General features: G+C 39.5%; 1 protein-coding gene across 1 annotated transcript in view; it reads right to left on the reverse strand.

The window, feature by feature from the left end:
* The window catches only part of LOC124796307 (cholinesterase 1-like), a 248,441-nt gene that overhangs the window by 28,066 nt on the left and 192,673 nt on the right, over positions 1-27,702 (reverse strand). The window contains exons 8-9 of the mRNA XM_047260433.1: positions 16,915-17,096; positions 436-565 (exon numbers count right to left, since the gene is read on the reverse strand). Of these exons, the coding sequence (XP_047116389.1) occupies positions 436-565; positions 16,915-17,096 (312 nt within the window). The remainder of the gene's footprint in view (positions 1-435; positions 566-16,914; positions 17,097-27,702) is intronic.

The raw sequence follows: 27,702 nt of genomic DNA on the forward strand, positions 1-27,702 counted from the left end.
AATGGGCAGAAATGATGTTTATGTTGATCTCTATTCCAATTTTCTGTAAAGGTTCCGAAACTCTTAGAACCGAGGTGATGCAAAACTTTTTTTGATGTGTGTATATTAGTGCATGGTGGCATACTGAAAATGTTTGTTTTGGAAAATCATTGTTAGAATTAAAATGTGTTTATGAAAATTTACTTGGAAAATTCATAAATCCAATATGTATTTGGACCACATTAACAGTTTCAAAAATCAAGTTCCTAAATAAATAAATTTCCCTTAACAAATGAAAAGCTCCAGTTTGCTTTTGTTCTACAATATTGTAGAACAAAAGCAAAATGGTACTTTTCATTTATTATAATCTTATTCTACCAAGAACTGGTGAAAAATTCTGTTAACATGATGAAATATGCCTTACTTTAAAACAGTATCAAAAATGTAATAAATTACCTGAATATTGTGGATATGCAGCATGCGGTCCCTTGTATGAGAAATGGTAGTAGTAAATGGGTACTGTCTGATTTGCCAGAATTCGTACTAGGTAGTCCACTGGCTCCACAAAATACAAGTCACTCATCATCTGGGATATCATATATTTCCAACATTACTAATAGTTAACAACATTTGTACAATTATTATATTAATAATTGCTACCAACAGTCATTGTCTCACCTAGTACACAATAAGATATAAAAAATCTCTTGATTATCCTATAATGTGAAAGTCATTTGATGCTTTTTGATAATGAGAAAAAGTAAAGCTATTTTTAAATGATACTTTATTGCTAAATGAAATATGGGCTGCCGTTTTTTCATTTCTGGAATGTTAATTTAATTGTGTATTTATTACAAAGCATTATAGCCTTTAAATGATTTCGTACTTTGAACAATGCATTCTTCATTGAAATAAAACTACTCCAAGTTCCAGTAATAATAGTAACAGTACAGGGATGATAAAAATAATAGCAACTTTTGTAGCAGTTATAGCTATTATGACTAATGTGAAACTATACTGGTTATGAGATAATTAATAACTATAATACAGTAACAATAGTTATCACAGCATTATAATTAATAACTGTAATGTAGTAACATAATTATCACAGCATTATAGCCTTTAGATGATTTCGTACTTTGAACAAGGCATTCGTCATTGAAATAAAACCACTCCAAGTTCCAATAATAATAGTAACAGTACAGAGATGATAAAAATAATAGCAACTTTTGTAGCAGTTATAGCTATTATGACTAATGTGAAACTATACTGGTTATGAAATAATTAATAACTGTAATATAGTAACAATAGTTATCACAGAAGCAGAATAATTGAAACTGGTCCAAAAGAAATGATAAAAGAAGAGAAGTAATGGTATAAGAAAGAAGAAGAGACAAGGATTAAGAAAAGGAAAGAGGAGAGAAATATTGGAAAGGAACAGACATGGAATTGTGTGCTGGACAAACATTATATTGAGTGCCAAGTTATGCCAAGAAGAACACAAAATGTTTTAGCATGATCATATATCCTTGATACAGAGATGGAGCATATTGTAAGTCATGTAGCACCAAGGATGTGCGCAAGAAACACATACTTTTCACAGTCTACATTAATCACTTTCCTGTTGGTAGCCAAGGGTAATATTTTACCTATGGGAAAAAATCTGGAAGAAGCTGTTCAAAGAGTTCAAACAGTATTACTTACCAAAAACAAAAGCTTTGGCCCTTTAGTTATAAACCAGTACACCCCTCCTTCTTGAAATAATTGAATTTCCATGTATAAAACAGCTTCAAATTTCTGATTACTTCATAAATGACTTAACGTGTTAAATATTTAAAATTAAGCATGTAAGCAAGCGAAACTTCAAAAAATATTTGAAATTATGTAGAAATTTTCTTGGAAGTCACTAAGTGCTCTCATTACAGAACATTTGATTAGCATAGTCTGGGTAATTTGTGCTCTGTTTTAAGCAAAAGATGGTTTCTCATGCATCTCAATGTTTGGACATCAGATCTCCTGAACTATGTGCTATGTGTCATACAACAATATAATTTTGCAGGTACATTCAGTGGTATATGTGGATATCATCTGCAAAATGTGTTATGAACAGAATAGGTGACAAATAAACAATAAAGTAAAACACCATGCCTGACGTGGCTACAAGTGTCCTTCTAGCAGCTGACAACAAAACATTTTTTACTTCTATCAATATCTTAAGATGTAGATCACTTAGTACTAACTTCATAACTTGCTATTATCAGTCAACTGTTGTACCAGAAACATTATATGGGTGTGAAGCATCAATATTCAGAAAGAAAGAAGGAGAAAAACTAATATTTGAAAATAAATAATTTAAAAATTTTTTTAGACATGTAATTGATCAAGATAACATGGATTGCAGGAAATGAAAAAAATAAAGAACTATGGGAGCTGTATGATCATCGACATGCTAAAGAAGAGAATGTCAAGCTAGGCTGGCCACATAGCAAGAAGGATGGAGAACAGACTACTTAGAACAACATTCTGCAGGACAATAGATGGAACAAGAGGAAGAGCAAGACCCAGAATTAGATGACGAGAGAACACTCTGAATGACATAGCTGGGATGAACATCAATACCAAATGGACAAACAGTGTGCTTGACAGAAAGAAATGGTAAAGGCTCATATAGCAGGCATATGGTCAATAACACCCTTGTCACATGTAAAGTGAGTAACGTAAGGACATTATATATCTGAAAAACCAATAATGCTGCTATAATGTTTTTATTGAGCTATTCTGATTGAGTTATAGCAGCAATGTAAGGACATTATATATTTGAAAAAACAATTACACTGCTATAATGTTTTTATTGAGCTGTTCTGATTGCATTATAGCAGCATAATTGGTTTTTCAAATACATAATGTCCTTACAAGACATATACAATGCTGCAGGTCCAAGAGAAATAAAAATAAAGTGAGTAAATCTGCTATAGTTCCAACAAAGTATTTTGTATAATCATTGTGGTATATCTGTTTGTTGCAAAATGAAACATTTGGCTTTGTGTCAGCCAGGTGGTAACTGAGATGGAATGCTCAACTTCACAATTTTGTCTGGATTTTGGCACATAATATACATTCAGCTGTTCAAAATTTGTTCAAAGTCCTTCTCATAGGTGTTTTGTCAGTCGAATAGTACTACGTTACCAGCATAGTAGAATTACTGTGAAATCATTACTGCCATGTCAGAATGACTTAATAGTTTTTTGCACCATAGTGATTGATTTATTATCATCTTCTTCATGAGCCTGTTAACTTTTGGGGATGGAACTGTTCTCTTCAACTCCACCATGAGTCCATTTAGCAATACAATGTCCCAAGTACCAGTCACATCTACTGCTGTTTCTGGCCTTTCTGGAATTCTGTAACTAAATGTGAGATATAAATACTAACAAAGAGATAGAGGGGCTGGCTAGTACTTACCTCAGCTCAGTACAGCCGATAGATACACATAAAACAGAACTGAAAATTTATGTGTATCTATCGGCTGTACTGAGCTGAGGTAAGTACTGGCCAGCCCCTCTATCTCTTTGTTAGTATTTGTTTCACATCTTATATGAGATTTTCCATTAATCATTTAAATGTGAGATATCAAAGATAGAACCTGTCTACAGCAACTGTGTTTAAAGGCCAGCATGTTTGAGAGGAATAGAATTGTCAACCAGTTGGCATATTCTACTATAGCTGAAGTATCACATGCAAGTTATAACATATATTTAAGAGTGTTATTGGATGGTAACTTGCTGTGTCTTCACTGGGTTTCATTGTCTTTGATACTGCAATACTTTCAACTATTTTAAACTGGTTTGGAATCTGTCCTGATGTCAGAATGTCAGTGCAGAAATGTTTAAGCCAGCCTCAGGCATAATTTCCATGGAAAAAAATTATCCATTGTTAATTAATTTATAGCTTTGTCCATTCCTTATTTAGTAAACGGTGCACATAAAATAGGGTTTGCAGTGAGTGTGACATCCATTCTCTTCAGTTATTCCTTGATAGTTTTCACACATTTTTGATCATCTGGGACTTTCTTTGAATATTGTTTAATCTGCTCTTCTATTTGTTGATGGTGATGTGTTCTGCCCATTAGGCAGGCCCATCACAGCAAATTCAGCATTCTTCATCCCACCACATTTTCATAGCTGTGTCAGATACATTTAGCTTATGTTGTCAGTTAACTGAATCCTGCCAATTTCTTTTTCTTCTATTCATAATTTCCAAATTGTCTAATCTTGTTCACCCTGTGTAAACACAACATCATTCTTTACATTATCTGTCCATTTCACATCTTCCATTCTTCTCAAGATCCACATCTTAAAAACCTGTGAGCATTTCTCCTGCCTCAGTGCAGTGTCCATGTTTACACACCATACAGTTTAACACCTCAAACAAAATACTTCATTAATCTTTACCTTAACTGTATATTTGACAGACCACTAAACATACTCCTCCATTTGCAACACATTTCTCTCTCTCTCACCACCCTCCCCTATCTTCATCATCATCTTCTTCTTATTCTTATTCTTCATAGCCCATACCCCACAGCTGGTGTTCAGATCTTTCAACAAGTTGTTAACTGTATTTTCACTTTCACTCTGCAACACCATGTCAGCAGCAAATCTTACATATTTTCTTTTCCTTCTTCCTACTGTCACACCACACTTTTGTTGGATGAGTTTTGAACTACGTCACATAAACAGATACTAAACAGAGTACATGAAAGACAACAGCTCTAATTCCTCTGCCAATTTTAATTCCTGCTATCATTTTATCTCCAGCTCTTACTTTAAGTCTTTGTATGATGTTTAAATAGCTTATTTTACTCCTTTCCTTCCAGTTAATTCTGATCTCCTTCAGGATACCTAAAACTTTGATCCACTGAACTCTGTCAAAGGCTTTCTCCAAGTCAACAAGAACTACATGGACTTCCCTACCTTTTTCTAGGAATATTTGGCCAATTATTCATAAGAATCCAATTGCATCTCTACTTTTGTGCTTTCTGAACCCCAACTGTTCTTCATCCAATTTTCTCTCAAATGTTGATTCATACATCTATTCATTATTCTTAGTGGAATTTTTGGCATATGAGATATCAAACTTAGTGTCTTATATTCTGTAAACTTAGTGCATTCTGTACAATTTGTGCATTTATTTTCTTCAATATTGGTGCCATTACCTTAATCACATAGTTATTGCACAAACTCAGTATTTCTGCCTTTCATTTGATGAGTCAAATCAGAATAGCCTCTCCCCCAATTGCTTTTCCACATTTAATGGCCTTAAGTGCTATCTCAACTGCTTCCAAAATGATGAAAAGTCCTTTGTCCTCTTCTATTAATTCTTTTTTATCCTCTAAATTCAAAACACTCAAACATCTCTTGTCTCGTGTAATTCTTCTAAGTATCTGTTCCATTTATAAAATAGACAAAGGTGTGGATCCTCCAGGTTAAATAACAGACTGTGTAAAATACTGTGAATCTACACTCTATTACAGGTGGAGATGCATCCCAGGATATGTGTACAACACAAAAGCTCAGGACAGACTTGCTCAAAGACTGTCCTGTGGTGAAGCCACAGTGCTGGGCAAAGAGTTTCCTCATGCTGCATCACATGCTGCGTCATCACATAGGGGGATGGACGGTGCTGCTAACGACCTCATCTTCATGCAGGAGCATGGGACCAGCTGTGCTGTGGCTGACTGCTCATGAAGAGGCATAGCTGGAACATTTCTCATTGTGCTGTATAGGTGGAGTGTGGACGATTGGTAGCAGTCAGAAAAGGTGGTTTGTGGGAGGTAAGGTGGTAACTGGTGAGGCCAGTCAAATAGGAGTGGAGGTTGAGGCTGGTGTGTCTCAGAAGTAAGAGAGGAAATGGTGCCATAGCATTGTTTGTGTTTTGCTCTGATGTGAAATGATGGAGCTGAGCCCATTTTTAATAGCCTGACTGTGAGAACCCCATCTGTTGCAAATGTGGAAGGGATGGAATCCAGATCAACATTCAAGAGAGTCTGTATCATAAGGATAATGTTCCTAGGAATGTACCATCACAAATAGATGAATCACATTGCTTTCCTTCCATAATAAGAAGTTAGTGGAATTTCTGTTGGGTTGTAGCCCAAGGAAACACACTCATTTCTGTAAGACTTGGTATATTTCATGCAGACGTCCACATTACAACAAATCATACAGCGAACTGCATAAGCAAGATAGCATGGACCGTTTGATTACAGAGTCAAAGAACTTGCGATGGCACAGCGTGGAGCATGGTATGAGTGCAGTGGAAGTGGGGCATGTCCAATGGTGAAGGCGGTGAGGGAGACAGCAGTGATGTGATGAGGATGTCCATCTCCGGAGGTTGCTGAGGCAGGACTTTCTGTAGGTGGTGTGAGCAGATGATACATCGGCCCCCAGCATGACTGGCTGGCAGCATTTGAACTGTACCCCTCCCTAGGGGGTTACCATAGCTTGGAGGAGCATGTGGTTGACCCCACACGGGAGTGGGTGGGAGCTGGTAATCGACCAACGAACCGGGTCCCCGGTCAGGAGAGGTGAGTTGTCTTGCAGCAGAATGAAGATGTGGTTGTCGTCGATGAGGATGGTGACATGCACCACATCTAAGGGCGGGATGTCTGTTTGCAGAACTACTAAAAGGGGTAGGGGGGAGGAGGTACATAGAGAGGGTGAGAACCTGAGGAATGTCATTGATGGTGATGCAGATGCATGTTTGGGCGAGGGCTGCAGCGGCAGCTCTGAGGGGTCATAACTTGAGCACGAGTCCTCAGTGCTGTGAGGCTGTGTTCATCTTCGTGCATGGAAGACACTGGGTCGAGGTGTGCCGGTTTCACTTGGTGGAGAGAAACAGTGGGTGGCATACCTTTTACCTCGATGTCCATCATATTAGCAGTGCAGTTTATGACTTTGTATGGGCTTGAATATGGTGGGGCATGTGGGGTCCAGACTCTATTGTCGTGGAGAAAAGTGAACTTGCATGAAAGGAGATTAGAGGGGGGGAGTATGGATAGATAGGGGGTCAGGGAAATGTCAAAATGCATTTGGGTCTTACTTATGAAGTTTCGAAGGGGGTGGGATTGTCATTGGGGTGGGGTGGGTGGGGAGGGGGGGGGGAGGTTGTAACACCTCCCCAGGAAGGACAGGGTTTCAACCATAGACGAACTCATTTGTGGTGCTCTTGATTTCTGGTTTGTACAATGACAGCAGGCTGAGGAGTCCCCCCGTGGGAGGGGGCCTCAGTCCAAAGACTGTCGTGATACTGCAGTGCTGTCTTGAAAGTGCGATGTCACTGCTCTACCAGTCCGTTTGCTTGGGGGTGGTAGGCAGTCATGCAACATTTGTTGATACTGCACAGCTGTCAGAGTTCGCCAAAAAGTGCTGATTCAAACTGCCGGCCCTGGTCAGTGCTGAAGGTAGCAGAGCAGCCAAAGTGGGAAATGCAGGAAGAAACAAAGGCCTTAGCCATGGTTTCAGCAGTTATATTGGTGAGAGGTACAGCCTCTACCCACCAATATAAATGTCTGGTGCAAGAAAGAACATAACAGAAGCACTCTGAGGGGGGAAGGGGGCTAATGAGGTCCAGGTGTAAGTGGCAAAAGTGGCCAGATGGAATGTCGAATTTGCGGAGAGGTGGAACAGTGTGCCTGGTGACTTTTTTGCACTGGCAAGCAATGCAGTTCCGGGCTGAGGTCTGACAATTGCGCTTAATGTCTTGCCACTCAAATTGTTCAGACACAAGGCCTGTTGATGATTTAATTCCGAGATGTGCTAGAAAATGTATTGTGTCAAACACTGAATGGCAAAGAGGGGGGAGTGATGAGGGGTCGGAGGGTGCTGGTGCAGTAGTAGCACCAGACTTCCTCTCGGATGCCAGCAAATTTTGTTTTGGTGAAAGACAGCGAAGTGGAGGTGCTGTTGAGAAGTTGCTGTGTATCCTTGTCCTGGTTCTATAGGGACACGACGTCAGAAAGGTCGATGACCATTGAGATGGTGCTAATGTGGGAAAGGAAATCTGCAATGATGTTGTCAGCACCTTTGATATGGTGGACATCAGTAGAGAACTGAGAGTTGAATCGAAATTCCGAAAGTGACAGGGGAAGGGGGGGGGGGGAGGAGAGGGGGAAGGGGGGTTGAGAGGGGGTTGCGTATGACATCTGCTACTGGTTTGTGGTTGGTCAGGATGTGGAATGGTGGGCCCTCGATGGCAGTGAGGAAGTGTTTCACTGCATCATAAACTGCTGAGAATTTTTGTTGGGCATGTGAAAGTTTCTTCAAAAAGACCTGAAGTGGTGTGACCATATCGTTGTGGTATTGTTGTAGGTCTGCATCTACTGTGGAGTCACTGACATCTGTGGTGATGAAGAGTTCAGCATCCGAGACTGGATGAGTGAGGGTGACAGCTCATGCGAGAGAGTCTTTCAGGGCCTGGAAGGCGGCATGCATTGGTTCTGTCTACAGAACCAGGCATGTCCCTGAAGTTTGCTTGCCAGCAAGGGTGTTAGCGAGGGTGACCTGGGTGTCGGCTGCTGCAGGCAAATGATGACAGTAGTAGTTCTTCATTCCCAGGAACTGATGGAGCTCTTTGTAGGTGGTAGGGAGCGGCATGGATAAGATTGATTGCACCTTCGATTCAGCAGCATGTATACCAGTGGCTGAGACTGTGTACCCCAAGAATTGGACAGATTTTTGGAGCAGCTGCAGTTTGTCGGTATTGATCTATACTCCATTTGATGAGAGAGTGTTCTTTACTGTCAAGATGTGGCGTTTGTGATCTTGCACAGTTTTGCTGAAGATCAGAATATTATTGAGATACATGAAACAGAAGTTGAACTGGAGCAAGAGAGAGTCAATAAAATATTGCTTCTTCTGGGTAGCATTTTTTAACTCTAATGGCATGAAATTGTACTCGTACAACCTGATGGGAGGGATAATCACTGTTTTTTGAATGTCTCTAATAACAACTGTGATTTGCTGATACGCACATTTGGAATCAAGTACACTGAAAATTGTAGCACCTGCGAGAAGGTGATTGAAGTCAGAAATGTTTGGTATAGGATAATTGCAGACGTGCGTGGAGCGGCACAGTAAAATGTTGCCACCGGGCTGTCAATATGACAAGCTAGGGTATGTTCAGAGGGATGGAAACCACAGTTAGTATCTCTATGCAGCACATTGTTCACATCACATGGGGGCCTGTAAGGTGCACTGAGGGGCCAAATGGTCAGTGGAGGCGGAAACTGGCCTGGAAATGTTCATGATACACACTGGACATTGTCCACTTTGTAAACTGATGAAGCAGTAAAGCACTTGTGCATCATGGAGGCACGATCAGTACACATGGTCTGTCCTAACAAAGGCAAGGTTGCACAATGCACTGTTGTAATGGTTGCCCAGGTGGCCGGCGTCTCATACATAGTTTGTTCACGAAATGCAGAATCCACATCAGCATGATGAAATTCAAGTACTTTGCTCTCCTCATTGTCATTTTTGAAATTCACGTGTCAATGCACACTTGCTGGAAAGGCAAAGCCTGAGTCTGCAGTCACATGTTGCATTGTCGAGTGGCGAAACTGTTGAGGTGACGAAACTGCAGGAAACATGTTGTAGAATCCAGGTGGTGGTGAAGTGTTGAAGTGTCTCATTGTAGGTGCAGGAGCTTTGATATCCATGGGCTGCATGGCAGGATACATGGCCAAGCAGAATGAATGAAGGCGTAAACAAAGCCAGCACAGTAGATGCGAAAATACTTGCACTAAGGGGCAACGATGTGCAAGTTCTAATTCGGGGTCCCCACTGTGGGATTTCTGTTGGGTTGTAGCCCAAGGAAACACTCTCATTTCTGTAAGACTTGGTATTTTTCATGCAGATGTCCATATTATATCAAATCATATAGCAAACTGCACAAGCAAGATGGCGTAGGCCGTTTGGTCACAGAGTCAAAGAACTTGCAATGGTGGAGATATGTCATTTGTACTTGTTGCCACCACAAGTTTGTCAATAAGTTCAACTGAGATCCCCTCAGATCATAACATCATAACTGGTCCATGTCCACTTGTTCTAAAATTTTGTTGTCATCAGGGTCAAAGTGCAGAATGTCATCTATGTCAGTAATCATACTTCTAGGCAAGTCAGTGGCATTGAGCAGGATAAACATCAGTTTAAGTCTGTTGAATATAACAGTAGTCCATTTGCAATACAGTAAAATGTCAAAGATGTTGTCACACCATGTAATCACTTTACGTTCATCTGAGTAGGGCGGGTGTAATGCTGGTCGGTCAGTATTGTCTCACAGCATGACGTGATGACAGTGCCGCAGAGCTTCATGGATGAATATTTTATGAGAGTCATGTGCCTCCATGGGTGGTATTTTAAGGTGTGCAGTGTGTGCTCAGACACTATGAACTGCATGACCACAGCATTTTGCTGTATACGTCTTATGACTGACACACAAATAACGTGACAGTTACGTGACTGCCACAAGTTTCGCCAAGTGAAACACCCCAATGTTTCCCTGCTATACAGACAAGTTTTAACATTGTTCCCTGACAAATTTTCAGATCTTATGAGTAAGTTAAGACATAAGTTGACAGTCTGTCTTTGCAGCAACAGTACAAGAAACCATAGTGCAAATGAGGAAATATCTAAAAAAAACTTGCAGCAAGATGGCGTTTCCTGAGCAAAAATCTTTTGTAATGAACGGTTTTTAGATGGAGAAAGCAAGCCAAATGGTGTATGTGTTTCATTACGACAACTGATGTTTTTATTTCAATAAAAAGAAACACGTTTGGTGATAAAAGTCTGCATTTCTTGAAGCCAATAGATGGATTTAAAATACCTTCACTGATTTCAAAAATAACCTCAGAAATAAAGTAGGCCTCTTGAAAGAGATGTACAAGGTGGGGAGAAATTGTGTAAACCAACACTGTAGGTGACCACGAATAAAATGTTGGTTCTACTATGTTTGTTAGTGTCGCTTATTACCCACTGTGTTATATCTATTATTTTACAGGTATTGTGTGATTTTTCTTTCAGGAAATATATGAGTATATAGTGTACAAACCACCAGCAACTGACACAATTTTCTTCTTCTTATTGTCCGTACTTTTTATATGCCATATACAAATGGACTCGGCTGCAGGCAGGTTGGTGAGACTAGATATGACAGGCAGGGCCTGCACATTAGTGGGAACCAAATGACTCCAGTTCGGCAGGCCTGATTCATTGCAGATACCTGCAGAAATGGTCTGTGGTTTTGGCCCGTCATGGAAATCCACTCAAGTGGCCAGCTATTCGTGAGCCACAGACAGCATGTTGATGAAATGAGACCATGGTGATCAATCCATGCAACAGATAACTTGTTCAAATACTCTGAGAATCGATAATAAGGAGGATGGGTAGCAACTCACCATAAAGATGATTCCTGAGCTGCAGACAGGCACATAGAAAAGACAATCACGCTCTCAATACTAAATTTTCAGCCATAGCTTTTGTCAGAATGAGAGCACACACACTGACACAACTAATGCATACATGACTGCCGTCTCTGGCCACTGTGTCTACAGTCTCTGAGAATCAGATCCAGACCAACCACTCCTCATGTCTCCCTGCCTCTCTTCAGTAACTGCTAGGTTAGTGGCAAGAAGTGGTGGCAGCACTGACTGTAAGCTGATGGGAATGGTAGGAAGAGGACAAACAGTAGTAGTGAAGGAGTAGGGAAGCAGCAAATATACTCAGCTGCACCTAGGCAGCAATGATGTATGACACCTCAGTAAACAAACCATTTCATCTACTGAGACAAAAATGAGATTTTTGCAGTGTTTCTTTCACATTTCCCTGATATTTCCATGATGTGTTTAAGATTCCCTCATATTCCCTGATTTTAAGAACCTGTGGCAACCCTGAGTTACAACCTTCTGAAGAAGGGCTCTAAGGGCCCAAAACTGGTCCTGGTTGCTTATTATTTTGTTACAATCCCACTATGTTGTCACTTAATTGTGCATGTTGAAGGTGCACTGCTGCAAGTGTGTAAAATCAATATCTACTGAGAGAGCACTGATGCTTGAAAGGAAATCAGCCATGACATATGTCCATGCCATGAAGATGTTGGATGTCTGTTGTCAATTGCATGATGTAGTTCAAATGGCAAATGGGTTGAAAATAAAATCCAATAGTGGGCAATGATATTTGTAGACTGTGTAAAGGGTCTGCCTCCAGCATCATCTTTAAAGTACCATATTGCTCTGTGCACTGCCAACAGTTCACATTCATAGGCTGACCATTTATGCTGAGAATCTATCAACTTTTTGAGAAAGAAATGCAGTGGATGTTGCGTGTCTGCTGTTGGAGAACAGCACCAGTTGCTAAATTGCTCACATCAGAGGCGATTGCCAGATGGCTAGGGAGTAGTGGGTATGTCAGTGTTACAGCCTGAGAAAGGCAGGCTTTAATTTGTTCAAATGCTTGTTGTATCTGCAGGGTCAGCTAATATTCTTTTGCTCAGGCTGCTAATGTGCTAATGTGTTTATACGAGGTGCCCAGGTGGCACTTGCTCTAGGCAGGTGTCTACAATAAAAATTTATCATGCCAAGAAATTGATGTAATTCATGAAAGGTCTGTAGTCAAGGTAGGTGACAAATAAGTTCAGCGTGTTGTAGTGTAGGTTGTAAGTTGTCATGGCAAACCAAATGGCCATAGATGGTAGCCTGAGACTGTCTCAGATTACACTGACACTGATGGCAACACAAAGTTTGTGTAAAGCATCAAAAACTATTTCAAGACTCTCATCGTGTTCCTTTTTGGAAGCTGAAGAGACTAAAATATTATCCAAGTAAGCACAGCAGATGAAAAATTTGAAAAGAGCATTGTCAATGAATCTTTCCTGAATCTCTGCTGTATTTTGATGTTCATGTGACATATAAAATAATTCATAAAGTCCAAAAAGGGTGCTGTCTTCATCCTATCCTCTTGGTTCATAGGGATCTGCAAATATGCTTTCTTACAATACAACACACTGAACACAGAAGCACCTGCCAAATAATGTGTGAAGTCTTCAGTATTCAGTGTCCAGTATCATGTGGAAGTTATGATGCCGATAGTTGCTGCATAGTCTACAGGTGCTCCCCTTCTTTGGTATGAGCTGGGTGGGCAAGGCCCATGGACTCTGAACTGTCTAACTATACTGGCTTGCAATAACTCCTCTAAAACCTACTTACCCATGTGAACTTTACCCAGCACTAATGAGAGTGTCTTTAAGTCAAACTGGTAGTAACAGCATTCTATTTATTTTATAAAGTTTTTCACTCTAGCACAGTGTCTGAATTGTACATGTGTATCTGGCAGTTAGGGATAAACACACACAACAGGAACATGGGCAACAGACAATGATAGATTTGAGTGAACTGTACTGATGCTGGTAATGCTGTTGCAGACTGCTCCAGTGGTGTGTGAGTGTCTGCTACTGACTGTCCTATATCCGCTGACTCATTTGTGATGAGCCTGCCTGTGAGTGATGTATAAAGGTTCCACATCCCAATTTGGGAAAGTGATGAAAATGTCTTAAAAAGTCATATATATATATATATATATATATATATATATATATATATATATATATATATATAAATAATTGAATAACGTTACAACCTGTTCAACTGTTGTAAACAATGTGGTCACAGGATTTTGCAGTACATATACTGCTGGGTTTGCATACAAAATTCTAATACAGTCATTTCAGTAACTTTGGTACTGAAATGGGTTCTTCATCCTTAAATAACCAAAATTTACTTCATTACATTTCCCCAAGTTAAAATATTTGAATAAATTTGTGGTCAAAGTGCAAAAAGCAGATCTCTTAGAACTGCAATATTATGAGAAGGAAAGTAGCTACTCACCATATAGCATAGATGCTGAGTTGCAGATAGGCACAACAAAAAGACTCTAACAATTATAGCTTTTGGCCAATAAAGCCTTCATCAACAATAGACAGACATATGCCCACATGCACACACACTCATGCAAATGCAATTCACACACATGACTGCTGTCTCAGGCAACTGAAATCACATCAAACTTAGAACTGTTGAAAACTCTGAACTGCTTTATTTACATTTGTTGTTCTGTAATTTCATTAACATTCTCACCTTTTGTCTTCCACCTCTTTCTAAAGTCCAAGTTATTTACTTCCTGGTAAATTAAATTCATGCTGCACCTTTCTCTCTAGTTGCTCAATTTCTTCACAATTCTATTAAGGCTTTGTCAATTTCTTTTCACAGTTGATTGCTTACAGCCCTAAATCTTTGCCTATCTCTGTGGCAGAATTTTTATATTTTTTTCTTTCTTCCATTCCTCCAATATTTTTTTGCTGTTCATGGTTCCTTGATGTTATTTTGGCTCTTTAAGCCCAACTGTTACTTCTACTGCTTTCTGTTAACAGTTTTAATGCTAATACAGTACTGTTACTGAGTTGTGTATTTAGATTATTTTTTCCCGGAACTGAGTTGTGTATTTAGACTATTTTTTCCTGGAAATTTTCTTGAAACACGTTCTTACTTCATCCTTTTCAAGTCCTTCCAGATTAAATTTTCTCTTCTTTTGATCTTCTTCATCTTTTTAAACTGAATTATTATTTCTTCAACAAGAGGATATGATCTGAATTGATATCCACTCCTGACAATGTCTTAGAGTTTGTCACACAGTTTATAAATCTTTCCTGTATCAAAATATAGTCAATGTGGCATTTCTTTGACCCAGTTCTAAATGTAGAAGTGTAACTTCTTCTTCTAGGTTGTTCATACAACATATCTCCAGTAGTCAAGGAGTTTCTCATGAAGAAGTCCACCAAGAGCACTCCTTACTCATTGTTTTTCCCTAATGCATATTTGCACACAATTCTTTCATATTTGTCTTCACCTACTACAGCATTCCAGTAACCCATTCTTTCCTTTCTCTATTATGTCCTCTTTCTTGCCACAGATTTTTTTACTTCTCAGGTGATCCACCGTGTGGAATATGTATTTGTATTATCACTAGATTTTCCTTCTTTCAGTGGATCTTCACTGCTGTCAAGCTTTCATCAACATATCTCACTGATATCACTTTATCTGTGACTCTTGTTCCTAATATTATCCCAACACCATGAATTCCTCAAGAATAAAATACTCTGAATTCCTCACTTAAAAATTCTTCATTCTGTCTCCATCTCATTTCAGAGTTTCCCATTATATCCATTCTGTTTTTTCTCATTTCCTTCTTCAGATTTTCCAACTTCCCCACTTGTAAGACATTCTCAACATTCCATGTTCATAATCTTAATCTTCCGTTCTTCCTCATTTCAGTGTGACCTAACTCAGCATCTGCCACCCAGCTATCTCATTGGGGAGATATTTTACATCCTGAATCAACTTTGACCTTGCTAGACTTATCATGCTATTTATACAGTTTTCCTGAGAACCCTGTAAATGAATTAGCTTCCCACTGTGCTCCATTTGCTAGCTGACCCAGCCAACTTTCCTCCTCTCTCATTATCATTACAGGCTTGCAAATAGTTGTGACTGGGTGTTTTTGGTTTGTCATGAGGAATGCGGTTGCAGCTCCAAAGTGTCTCAATAGCGGCCATCCTATGATGGTTGACATATTAGTAGAACATGCAGGCCAACAAAGTAGAGGTACTTGTCATTCTTTGGAGGAGACTTGCACAATCTGGGACACTTCTGTCCAGGCACTAGCATGCTGAAATATACCAAGTGGAGTTGCCTGAAGCAAAAGTGGAACCAAGAGCTCAAAAACTTCTCTCTTGTAGCAATTGCTATAAAGGTGGCACCCAACACACAGAAACTGAGATTGCAACCCCAAATCACTCTTGGTCTTTGTCTGCAATGCTGCACAACAATGGAGGCTGTCCAACAGCACAAACCATGGTGACATGTACCACATGTGTGGCCATCACTGAAAGGTAGTCTGAAGCATGATTTGTCTGAAAACTTTACAGTATGACAATGATGGTATTCAAATGCTCCTTGTAGTCAGAAGCATGTATGATTTCTGGACAATATTTAAATGTTCATCTATAGTTATTATTAGGTCAACTTGTGGCGACAGAATATCACTTTTGAAGAGTGATATGTCAGAGGCAATATACACCGTATTTTTGTAGTTAAATGACAACCCATTTGTGAAACCCATCTGCTGATATTACCTTACTGTATCATAACCTGTACATTCCATATCCTTAAGAATAATATTTGTGTCACATGCACAATTACAAAATACTCCTGGTAACACTACTGTCATTTCCATCCAAGAGACAAAGGTTATTGTTTACATTTTAAAATTTCATGGAATTTACAACACCATAGTATTGTCATAATGCAATGTCATATTTTTTTACTTAACGCAAATATTTTAGCTGAAAGTAAGCTTCCACAAGAAGATGATACCTGCATTTTCTAGACAATCCATGTTATTTATTGTAATAATAACAAATAATTTTAACATTAACTATTGTAATCTAATTCTGTAACAGATGTAATGCACTGTGTCTACATTTAAAAGTACCAAAATTCAATAATTTTTTGGTAAAAAATATCTCTGTACTAATTCTTCCTCTGCCAAAAATAGCCATAAATTGACAGCCATTAATGTGTATAACTACAATGCAGTCAAGGGAAACGTGTGAATCAATTTTCCTCATAGTTGATATTGGATACTAAAAATGAAATGGACAAGAGAAACAGTTTTTTTTAATTAATATCTTTAAAACTTTGGAAGGCAGCCTGGCTGTCACATTTATATGTGTCAAGTCAATCTAAAAAAAGTTAATGCTGATAACAAACTTTAACTGAAGACAAGACCACAAGCTCTCAAATAAATGTTGTCAGAAAGAACATACCTCTTCTGTTTCGTTAAAGCTTTCTGTAGTGATAGGCTCATCTTGATAATATAGGGCACGCAGTTTCTGTGCAACCTGCCTTTGTGTCTCAGCATCTGGAGCACGAACATCAAGTCCAATAATTTCTTCAAAATTTTCATCTAAGTCTTGAGCCACAGATGCATTTGTTGTCAGTCCTTTTGCTAAAACAAAAACCATACATATTCTGCATAAATAACTGGTTATATCTTGTAATATAGCATCACTTTTATGAATTGATTGACATTGGCACTGATGTACATCCCAGCACAGAGGTTGTGGATAGAATTTATGTTTAGTTGGGATCAGCTTTTAGGTGGTGGATTGTGGTTCTTTCTGCAGATGTAAGGTTAGTTTGCAGCTTAAAGGATTTGGGGAATGATGGTCAGGCAAGGTCTGAGGTTAAGAAATTCTAAAAAGTTAATAGGAGGTGATTTAGCAGCACTGGGGGTGGCTCACGGTTGGATAGAGGAGTGAACTGAGTCAGGTAGGGTTCAACATTGGTCTTAGGTTGAGTCTGATTGGTAGGGTTGGTGGTGAAAAAGTGTTTCCCCTATAGGGACAGGGACTGGCAGAATCTGAACAGACGAGTGCACTGTGGAAGGAAGGGTGGCAGCCAGAGATGGGTAATTCAATGGTAAGGCCATTTGGGGTGGGGGGAATGAGCCAGGCAACTAGGCAGGAACAGTGTGTGGGACTGGGTCCTGGCTAGGGGTAAGGAAACTTTTCTGTATTGATGCAGATGGAAGGAGCAAGGATCCATGGTGGTGGAAAAATGTGAAATACATAAATAACATAGAATTATGTCCCAAAAAATTAGCAAAAAACAGCTAAATACATGAAAAAGTCACTAAAAGGATGAAACGGATAAAATAAGGGGAAAATACTTGAAAGGTGAAAACCAATTGAAATTGGAGTCACAAAGAGATCAAAGAAAAAATTTAATTTTTTTATTTTTTATTTTATTTTATTTTATTTTATTTATTTATTTATTTATTTATTTGTTCTGTGGAGTGAAGGTCTGTGGGTGTATAAAAATGAAGAAGGGGGACGGCAGATGTGAATGGATTAGGTGAGATTAGTATATGTGAACTGCAATAGAGAGGAGAAGGAGTAGGGGGTGGGGTAGGATGAGATACAAGATCATGTGGCACAGGAAATGTGCACAAAAATATGGGAGAGTGATGCAGGGAGGTGATCAATTTGAAGGTATAGGCTTAATTATATCAGTTGGAGTAATGAGGGTCATAAGATGCTGCATCAATAATCAGTGTTGTCTTGTAGCCATCTGTTGTTTGCTGCTGAGACAGTTGATACAGTGCGGCTCATAGTAGAGCATGCAATACAGTTTGTATGATGATAAGAGCAACACAGGAAAGAAGAGACAGAAGTATGGACATTGAGTATAGTAGTGCATTGGAAAATAGTAAGAAACGAAAACTGCACTGGGTCAGGATGGAAGAAAAGCTGTCAGGCAAAATCAAACAAAGGAAAATCCAGGATGGAACATAATAATATTATGAAATGAATAGTTATTATGCGCCATATAGCAGAGATGCTGTGTCACTGATAGGCACAAAAAAGAGACTGTCACACAATAAGCTTTCAACCAACAAGGCGTTTGTCAAAAACAGACAACACCCCCCCCCCCCCAAACACACACACAAAAGCGTGACACGCGGGCAGACATGCAAACATGACTCACACACACATGACCACAGTCTCCCCGGGAGCTGAAGCCAGACTATGCACAGCAATGCATGATAGGAGAGGCAACTGGGTGGGGGTAAGGAAGAGGCTGGGGTGGGAAGGGGGAGGGATAGCAGGTGGGAATTGCACAAGTGGAACCCTCCCTGCAACATATCCTATGATCCCATAACCCTCCTTGCCTCAAACTTCATTAGTTGTTGTCCTTACTCATCTAGCCTCTTCCCTGTTCCAATCCTGGAAGAACACAGCCCTCTATTCCACCAACACCCCCAGTCTTTTTACTTCCCTCCCTTTCCACTACCACCCCTCTCTCCTCACACTCCATTTAACCTCCCAACTGCACATAGTTGTCCTACCCTCTCTCCAACCCTTCCCTGCATGCTCCCACAGCAGCATTTTACCATCCCCCACCCTTATACCCACCCAGTTGCCTCTCCCATCATGCACTGCTGTGTATAGTCTGGCTTCAGCTGCAGGAGACTGTGGGCATGTGTGTGTGTGTGTGTGTGTGTGTGTGTGTGTGTGTGTGTGTGTGTGTGTGTGTGTGTGTTTTGTCTATTTTTGACAAAGGCCTTGTTGGCTGAAAGCTTATTGTGTGACAGTCTTCTTTTGTGCCTATCTGCGACTCAGCATCTTCAATACATGGTGAATAGCAACTATTCTTTTCATAATATTGTTACATTCCATCCTAGATTTTCCAATTATTTGGGTTTACTGAAAACATTGCCTTACTAAATTTCACTAGAATATAAGTTTACAAATCATTTTACATAAAGTTCACCTTTAAGAATATTCCAGAAAACCGGTTTAAAATCAGTCCCTGACATTGCACTTGCAAATTATTTGTTACAAAAATGACTGTTGCATGTCAGTCATCATAGTAACATTCTGAGAATATATTAGTAACTAACATCATTATGTAATTAAAATAAAAAGTAGAACTTCCACTTCTCGGTTGTTTGAAGTGATCAATTTATTCAAATTTGTACTAAAAATATATGTTTGTAGCAAGTTGATTTACATAAAACATGTCAATAATTTCTTACAAACCAAACTGTGTATCCAGATTCTTATAGAGTTGTAAATGTTAAGGTTAATATACCTATTCAGTCATGCCATTAAAGTTATATAAAGTTATTGTCCTTTGTTATATATGGATGGGCTCCAAAGCCCATGTATCTCAGAGCTCTCAGTGTTTTGACTCAAAGTGTTATGCACTGTAAGATTATGATAGCAAAGTAAATATCTTTGGAGTTATTTGGTTTATGTTAGGAGCAGAGGTTAGCATGCTGAGGGTAATAATGTAATTGTTTTAGCTAAGAAAAGCAGCCTGAGTGCTAAACATATAAGAAGAAAAACATAACTCTGTATCAATAATACATCATTAGAAATAACAGTTGAGTTGAGGCTAGAGTGCCAAAGGGAATATGTGACTGTCAGAAGTTAGAAAAAAAGTGTTCAGAGCAGCAAAGAGTTGTAGTTTAATTACTGTTTCTAAAAGTTTATGATTCTGATTGTCAAAGTAGAATAAGGGACATGATATAGTACTGTTCAGTACCGACTCCCCAACACCAATACCTTAAATTAAATGTCTAAGATGCAGATGCTCATTTCTTAGTTTGTCACAAATGTTGTATTTCATGAAGGCTTATGATATGCAATGAAGAATCATCAAAATTTGACATACTTTTCTTAATCAACCTACATAAATGTAAAAACATGTACAGATATGTAAAAATACACACAAATAAGTACAAATATATAAGAAAATACAACAATGTGAACTCTGTCTCTCTCATTTGATATCACCATCCAACAGTGGTCCTTCCCCCTCCCACCTAACCACACCATGGTTATCTTCCAGGAATTCCTTACCTCCAACTTGGCTTCACCATCCTTACCCAGGTCCCTTCCTAAGAACACCAACCTTTCAGCAGAAGAAAGGACAGCCATGTACAGCCTCAAAATAAATCCTGATCTAACCATCCTATATGCAGACAATGGTTCCACCACTGTTGTTACTACTTGGTGAAAGGTCTTTGCCAATTGGCTGACTCCTCCATCTGCAAACTCTGCCAGAGCGATCCCATCCCAGAAGTCCAATGTAACCTCCAATTCATACTTAATGCCTTAACCCCTTCCCAGAAAATCTCCTCTGAACCATTCTCCCTCCTCAATCCTATGAAACCCCACAAACCCACCTTCTACATGCTCCCCAAAATCCATAAACCAAACAATTGTGGGTGTCCCATTGTAGCTGCTTATTGCACTCCTACTCAAAGGAATTTGGCCCTCATTGACCAGCACCTCCAAACAATGACCTGAAATCTCCAAGATCCCTCATTGTCTCTGTTGAACCATTTGCCTGTACACCAACATCCCTCATGCCATGGTCTTGCCACTACTGAACACTACCTCTCCCAACGTCCTTCACACTCCAAATACACTAACTCATTCCTCATACACCTTACTAATTTTATCCTAACACACAACTACTTCTCCTTTGAAGGAAAGGTATACAAACAAATCTGCGACACAAGCATGGGGCAGCATGGCGCCACCCTATCCATACCTATTTATGGGCCATCTAGAGGAAACCTTCCTAGCCTCCTGCAAACCCAAAACCCCTGGTCTGGTTCAGGTTCATCAATGACATTTTCATGAATTGGACTCAGGGCTAAGACACCCTATCCTCATTCCTTCACAACCTTATGACCTTCTCTCCTATCTACTTCACTTGGTCCTCCTCAACACAACATGCCACCTTCCTGGAAGACCTCCTCCTCTCTGATGGCTCCATACAAAACCTCTGTCCACATTAAACCCACCAACCACCAACAGTGCCTGCATTTTGACAGTTGCCATCCCCTCCACACCAAAATATCTCTCCCATACAGCTTTGTCACCCAGAGGTAGCATATCTGCAGTGACAAGAACTCCCTTGCCCAGTAAGCTGAATGTCTCAAAAGGCCTTCACAGACAGGTACTATCCCCCAGAACTAGTTCACAAACAGATTTACTATGTCACACCACCACATACCCCCAATTCTCCCACCACACCCAAGAAGTAGCTACAAAGGAACACCCCCTTCACCAACCAATACCACTCCACACTGGAACAAGTGAACCACTTACTTTGTCAGGGCTCTGATTATCTATCATCATGCCCTGAAATGAGGGACACCATACCCAAGATCCTTCCCACCCCTCCAAAAGTGGTGTTCGACCCAGGTGCAAGACGTCCAATCCACCCACCCAGACCATCCGATCCCTAACTTGTCACATGCTTATTCTACCCTATTAGAAGCCAGGCTACCAATGAAAGCAGCTGTGCCATATACTAGCTCTGATGCAGATATTGTACAGCTTTCTATATTGGTATGACTACCAACCAGCTGTCCACCAGGATGAACGGTCACTGCCAAACTGTGGCCAAGAGCAAAGTAGATCACCCTTTGGCACAACATGCAGCTGAACATAACATGCTTGATTTCAACAGTTGTTTCACAGCCTAGGCCACTGTATGCTCCCCTATACCACCAGCTTTTCCTAACTACACAGTGATCTGCAGTGATGAGAGGTCCCCTGCCCAGTAAGCTGATGGTCTCAAAAGGCCTTCACAGACAGGCACTATCCCCCAGAACTAGTTCACAAACAGATTTCCTGTGCCACACCACCACATACCCCCAATTCTCCTACCACACTCAAGAACTAGCTACAAAGGAACACCCCCTTCACCAGATGGGAGTTACCCTTACAACGCATTATCCACTCTTAAAATCATCCCAGCCTCGACCTATGGTGTCCTACATCACTACACCCCACCGCCCCCCCTCCCCCAACACTTCTCTCCTATCACTTCCTCCTAATTTATATTCCCTCAACTTCACTGTGTGCCGCTCTGTGCCAAAGTACCCACCAGTCTCTGCTCCTCTCCTTTTCCACTGCACATTGCTGCCCCCACCCTCACAGCCTCCCGACACTGTGCCTGACAGCCTTGTCCTGCCACCATCTAGTCTCTTTCACACGCCACCCCACAGTGGTGACTTCTCAGTACTCATAGAAGAAACTCTGGATAACATTGCCCTGCAAAGGTCTAGAGAATCAGTTTGACATATTTCTCAGCAAATGGGAATTTCATATGGCGCTGTTCAAACAGCTACAAAATTACTGAAGTGATAGCCCTCTGAATAACTGCTGTGCAAGAACTTAAACCAGGTGTCCCTGCAAAAATTTTGCAGTTTTGTGAGTAGATTTTGAATAGGGCTGCATGAATGGAGAAACTGACCCTCATCTATTTTTCTTTTTGGGTGACTCGTGGCTGCATCTAAGTGGAAACGTTGTGTATTAGAATAACCATTACTCCAGTTCTGAAAAGCCTAAGATAATACCTGAGACACCCTTTCATGTTCAAAATATAGGAGTTTGATCTCCTGTTGGCTGTGAGAGAATAATAGGCCCTATTTTTTTCCAGGAAACAATTAACAGTGAGCGATATGTGCAAAACATATTGCAGTTTCTTTTTGGCCAATTAACTGAGAGAAAACATGTTCTCATGACCTCTCAGCAGCACTCTGTGATGGCACATACTGCCAACTTCTCACTACAGGAGTGCTTCAAGACAGAGTTATCACTAACAACATATGGCCCCCTTCTTCCCCCTTATTAAGCCTGTGTAATTTTTCTATCAGGGGCCATTAAAAGAGAAAGTGTGTAAATCAAATTACATGCTTCAGATGAACTTAAAATTAAAGTTCATCAAGGAATTGCTGCTATTTCTCAGAGGGAACTGCAGCATTTAATGAGCAATTTCCTAAAGAGGTATCAGAAATGCTCAAACAATGAAGAGAGGCAGTTCCAGTATCTTCTTGCTTAATATAGGCCTATATGAGTAATTTACTTTTCTTTTATAGTGTTTATGTTATGTGAGTTAGAAACAACTTATGTGATAAACCATTCTGTATTTACTGCAGACCTCCTGTCACCCACAACACGGGCACGGCAGCTGGCCTCACCAGCTGTTCACACACCAAGAAAGCAGTTCCAATCACCCTGTTCTGAGAGAAATTGGAAAGCACTTTTGGAATTATTATGGGAAGTGTCTGAGAAGTTAAGAAAGTTAGGGCAATGTAAATTGCCGTGAGACAACTCAAATTTCTGTCACAACAATTCTGAAGATGGAATTTTGTCTAACAAAGATAAAATTGAAACCATTACAAAATTTGCAATCTCAAAGGCAAACAAGCAATTAAAATCACTTTTTAGACTATGTGGTCTCACCAGAAATTTATTAGCACACAGGATTTAGATGCACCTAATTTGACCAACCTGTTTAGACCAGTCAACAAAGACCAAAACAGGTCGACAGCAAGGAAAAAAATTGTGTAATCACAGATTTTCATTCTGTGGTAGGAGGGAGTGGCATGAATACCATAATAATAATCCTGACTAGTGGGGTGTGATCATTGTGGTAGGGGTGGGCTTAAGGGTCACTTTTTTATGCATTTCTTCAATAACTCAAAAACTGCAGCTTCTTGTGAAATTGTTTCTGTGTACAAAATTAATTTACATTAAATTCCCTACAAAAATGGCCCTATTCATTTTTTCTTTAGGAATAATAGTTTCTGTATTGCAGGGGATGAAAAAGTCACAGCTGGCCAAAGTGGCCGTGTGGTTCTAGGCGCTACAGTCTGGAGCCGCGTGACCGCTACGGTCACAGGTTCGAATCCTGCCTCGAGCATGGATGTGTGTGATGTCCTTAGGTTGGTTAGGTTTAAGTAGTTCTAAGTTCTAGGGGACTGATGACCACAGCAGTTAAGTCCCATAGTGCTCAGAGCCATTTGAACCATTTTTTTGAAAAAGTCACAGGTTATTAAAAATATTGTTTTAACAGTCTAAAAGTAATGTTTATCTTTAAATGAAGTGGGTTAAAAACAATATTAAATGAATGTACCATGTCTACACACAGTAGAGCCAAATTAAGGAATAAATTCTGTCCAGGTGTGTAATGGGTGGGGATGGTTAGGGGGAGGCAATGTGTGGGATAGAAGCGCACAGGAAGGTAGGTCACTGGAATGTGTTCCTTCATAGGCTCACAAACTGAAGAGTGAGCAGATGAGTCACTGCTCTATCTACCCAAGTACGTCACTAGAAGAAACTACAAAGTGTTTCACACACTTTTACTGTCTCTCCATGGCACACTTTATGAATCACTGGTGATGCAGTGCATAGACAAACCAGAGGTGGGGAGGCTTATTTTCCACAAAGTGCATTAACACTACATCAAATACAAATTTGAGACACTAATGCAGGAAACACTTACAGATAGAATCTACATAATTCTCTGCACCTGAGCTAAACAGTTTGGTCAAACTAGGTGCATCTAAATCCTATGTACTAATAAATTTCCAGTGAGATCACATAGTCTAAAAAGTATTTAACACTGCCAGAGGGGAAATAGATTTTTAGTCATCCTGTACAGCAGCTGTAGTGTTCTTCCAAGTAAGGCAACTTTCTCCCCCTAAAGTGCCACTTGCTTTTCTGTTTACAAACAGACTACAACTCCCAAGCATTTCCTGTCCAGTTCTTTTATGTTAGTAAACAAAATTACTTTACTCAACTCCTGTTTACATAGTAGTGTCCTCTTCTGTTTATTAAGTGAGTGCTTATTTCAACTGTTAAGCAATCTTTTGTGTAAAATATGCTCAAGAGATGGTGTTGTCAGCTGCCTATCAACTGAAGAGCCTGTCCACAGTGTAATATGCTGTCTATATGTATTTGACAATGCCAGTTTCATTGTCTCCACTCTTTACTGTCTGAAATACTTTTCGCAGCATCACAGGTATCAAATGCATCACCCCAGCCTCAGCTCTCCCAGCATCTAAAGAGGCCCAAGGGTTTAAATTGTCTCCCTCTGTAACAGAAGCAAGTCACCTAGGTGTCAAAGAATTTTAGTTATTCTGACATAAGTCAACAATACATTATAGACTTGAACATGAACAGTCTTACTCCATCAAACATATTCAATTCCATCACACATATTCACATCCACCTTGGAATACATACTGTGAATGTGTGGTGAATGGATCCACTCAGTACAGTCAACTCTACAATCACTAGCAATTCATGAATGGAAAAGATTTATGCAGTGGTGAGAGAAGTGAAGTAACTTTCTGGACATTCATTAATTCACCACCAAGTGACAATTACAACACAATTATGTGGCTTTATATTAGGCTGCTAATGACAGACAGCTGCAAGGTGCCACATTTAACATTCCAATCCCTTTCTCACCAACACTACTTCAGTCACTGACAACATCACATTTACTAATTAAGCACTTCACAGCCATTGTTCACAGGATTTATTTTGGATAAAAGCTCACTTAACAACAGCAAATAATAATTCACTTAAAAAATTGAAAATAACTACACTTTATAAACATGAACTCAGTGAAGTAATTTTATCTACTCACATTGAGAACTGGACAGGAAATTCTGGGGAGGTATCATCTGTCTGAAAACTGAAAATCGAACAACACTTGTGATGGAGAAAGTCCCCTTTCCAGAAGACATTACAGCTGCCATATAAGATGACAAGGAATCGATTTCTCCTCTAACAGTGCAGAACAGTGCACATTGATTTATGTGTATTCTCTGCATAAATGTTACATGCATTGGTATTATTAGTAACTCATATCTGAATTCCATATAGTGTTAATGGACTTTGTGAACAATAAACACCCCCAGGCATGTCTGTGCATTTGTGAAATGTAAACTTTCATGACCAAATTTGTCACAGTTAACACTTCATTCTGGGCTATATTGCCATGATCTAAGGGATTTCACTTCAGAACCTGACGTTCCATCCCCGTCTGGAGAGGACATTTTCAAGGGGCATGGTAGCTTTGCTGAACGTCCAATTCAAACCCTGGCTTGCTACTGACAAGCCAGGGTGTGAATCAGATGTTCAACAATGCTAAAATCCTCCCTGAAAATGTCCTCTGCAGATGGGGACAAAAGAATGCTTGTGAAATACAATTATTTCAAATGAACATACCTGTTAAAGTGAAGAATTATTGTGAAATAGTGTTGCAGACCCTGGCAACAAGATAAATAATTGAATGAGAAGGTGAAGTGTGAATATCAAAATACATACTAAAAACCATAATTTAAGAAGAACTGCATTGCTTTTATGGATGATGACTGTTTTTAATGGGTAATCGAAGACTCCACAGCACCTGGCAGCAATAGCGGCACCTCCTCTATGTCAAAAAAAAGTTGCAGTGGTGCAGTGCATTCTACCTTCAGACACTACATGATGCACAACACAATCCAGTGAGCTGTACTTATTTTAAAACAATTTATTTTTGACTATGTGTCAAGCGCAGACTGAGATTAGTTTTGCCAGATTTTTTTTTTATAAAAGTGTTGTTGACTGTTGTGAATTCAGGAAATTCAAGCATTAGGATTGTAAGAACTAGAATAATGGAAGAAATCTTAAAGGTTATTGTTGAATTAAATGCGAAGATGGATGCTCAAGAGGTTAGGATCTTATAATGGAGCATGTTTAATAAATAAAGTGCCAAATAAGTACATGCTGAGACAAATTATCACATGATTAATGAACTAAATGCAAAAAGAGATACAACAAACACTCAGGTAATTACTGAACTAAAAGCAAATTAGATACATACAACAACCGCTAAAATAGACCAACAAGTGAAAGACAATAAATTAGATAAAACAAATATTAAAATAGATTGACAAACCAATATGTTAGATGAACACATTGGTAAATGTATTAGGGAAACATAGAGATACCAATATGTCAGATGAACACATTGGTGAATATGTCAGGAAAACATAGTGATAAACAAAAATTTATTGGAAACTGAATCCAGAACAGTATATTTAAAAGGGAAATTGCATTCTGACACAAAAGAACAGCTTGAGTTAGTTGTGATGAAGTAAATGAACATTCTAGAGAATTAAATACAGATCTGAGACAAACTTCAATCTCCCACATCAGTTTTAATATCTCAGAACATTGTACAGATCC

Source organism: Schistocerca piceifrons, chromosome 4, assembly GCF_021461385.2.
Source record: "Schistocerca piceifrons isolate TAMUIC-IGC-003096 chromosome 4, iqSchPice1.1, whole genome shotgun sequence".
In the NCBI taxonomy this organism is placed as follows: domain Eukaryota; kingdom Metazoa; phylum Arthropoda; class Insecta; order Orthoptera; family Acrididae; genus Schistocerca; species Schistocerca piceifrons.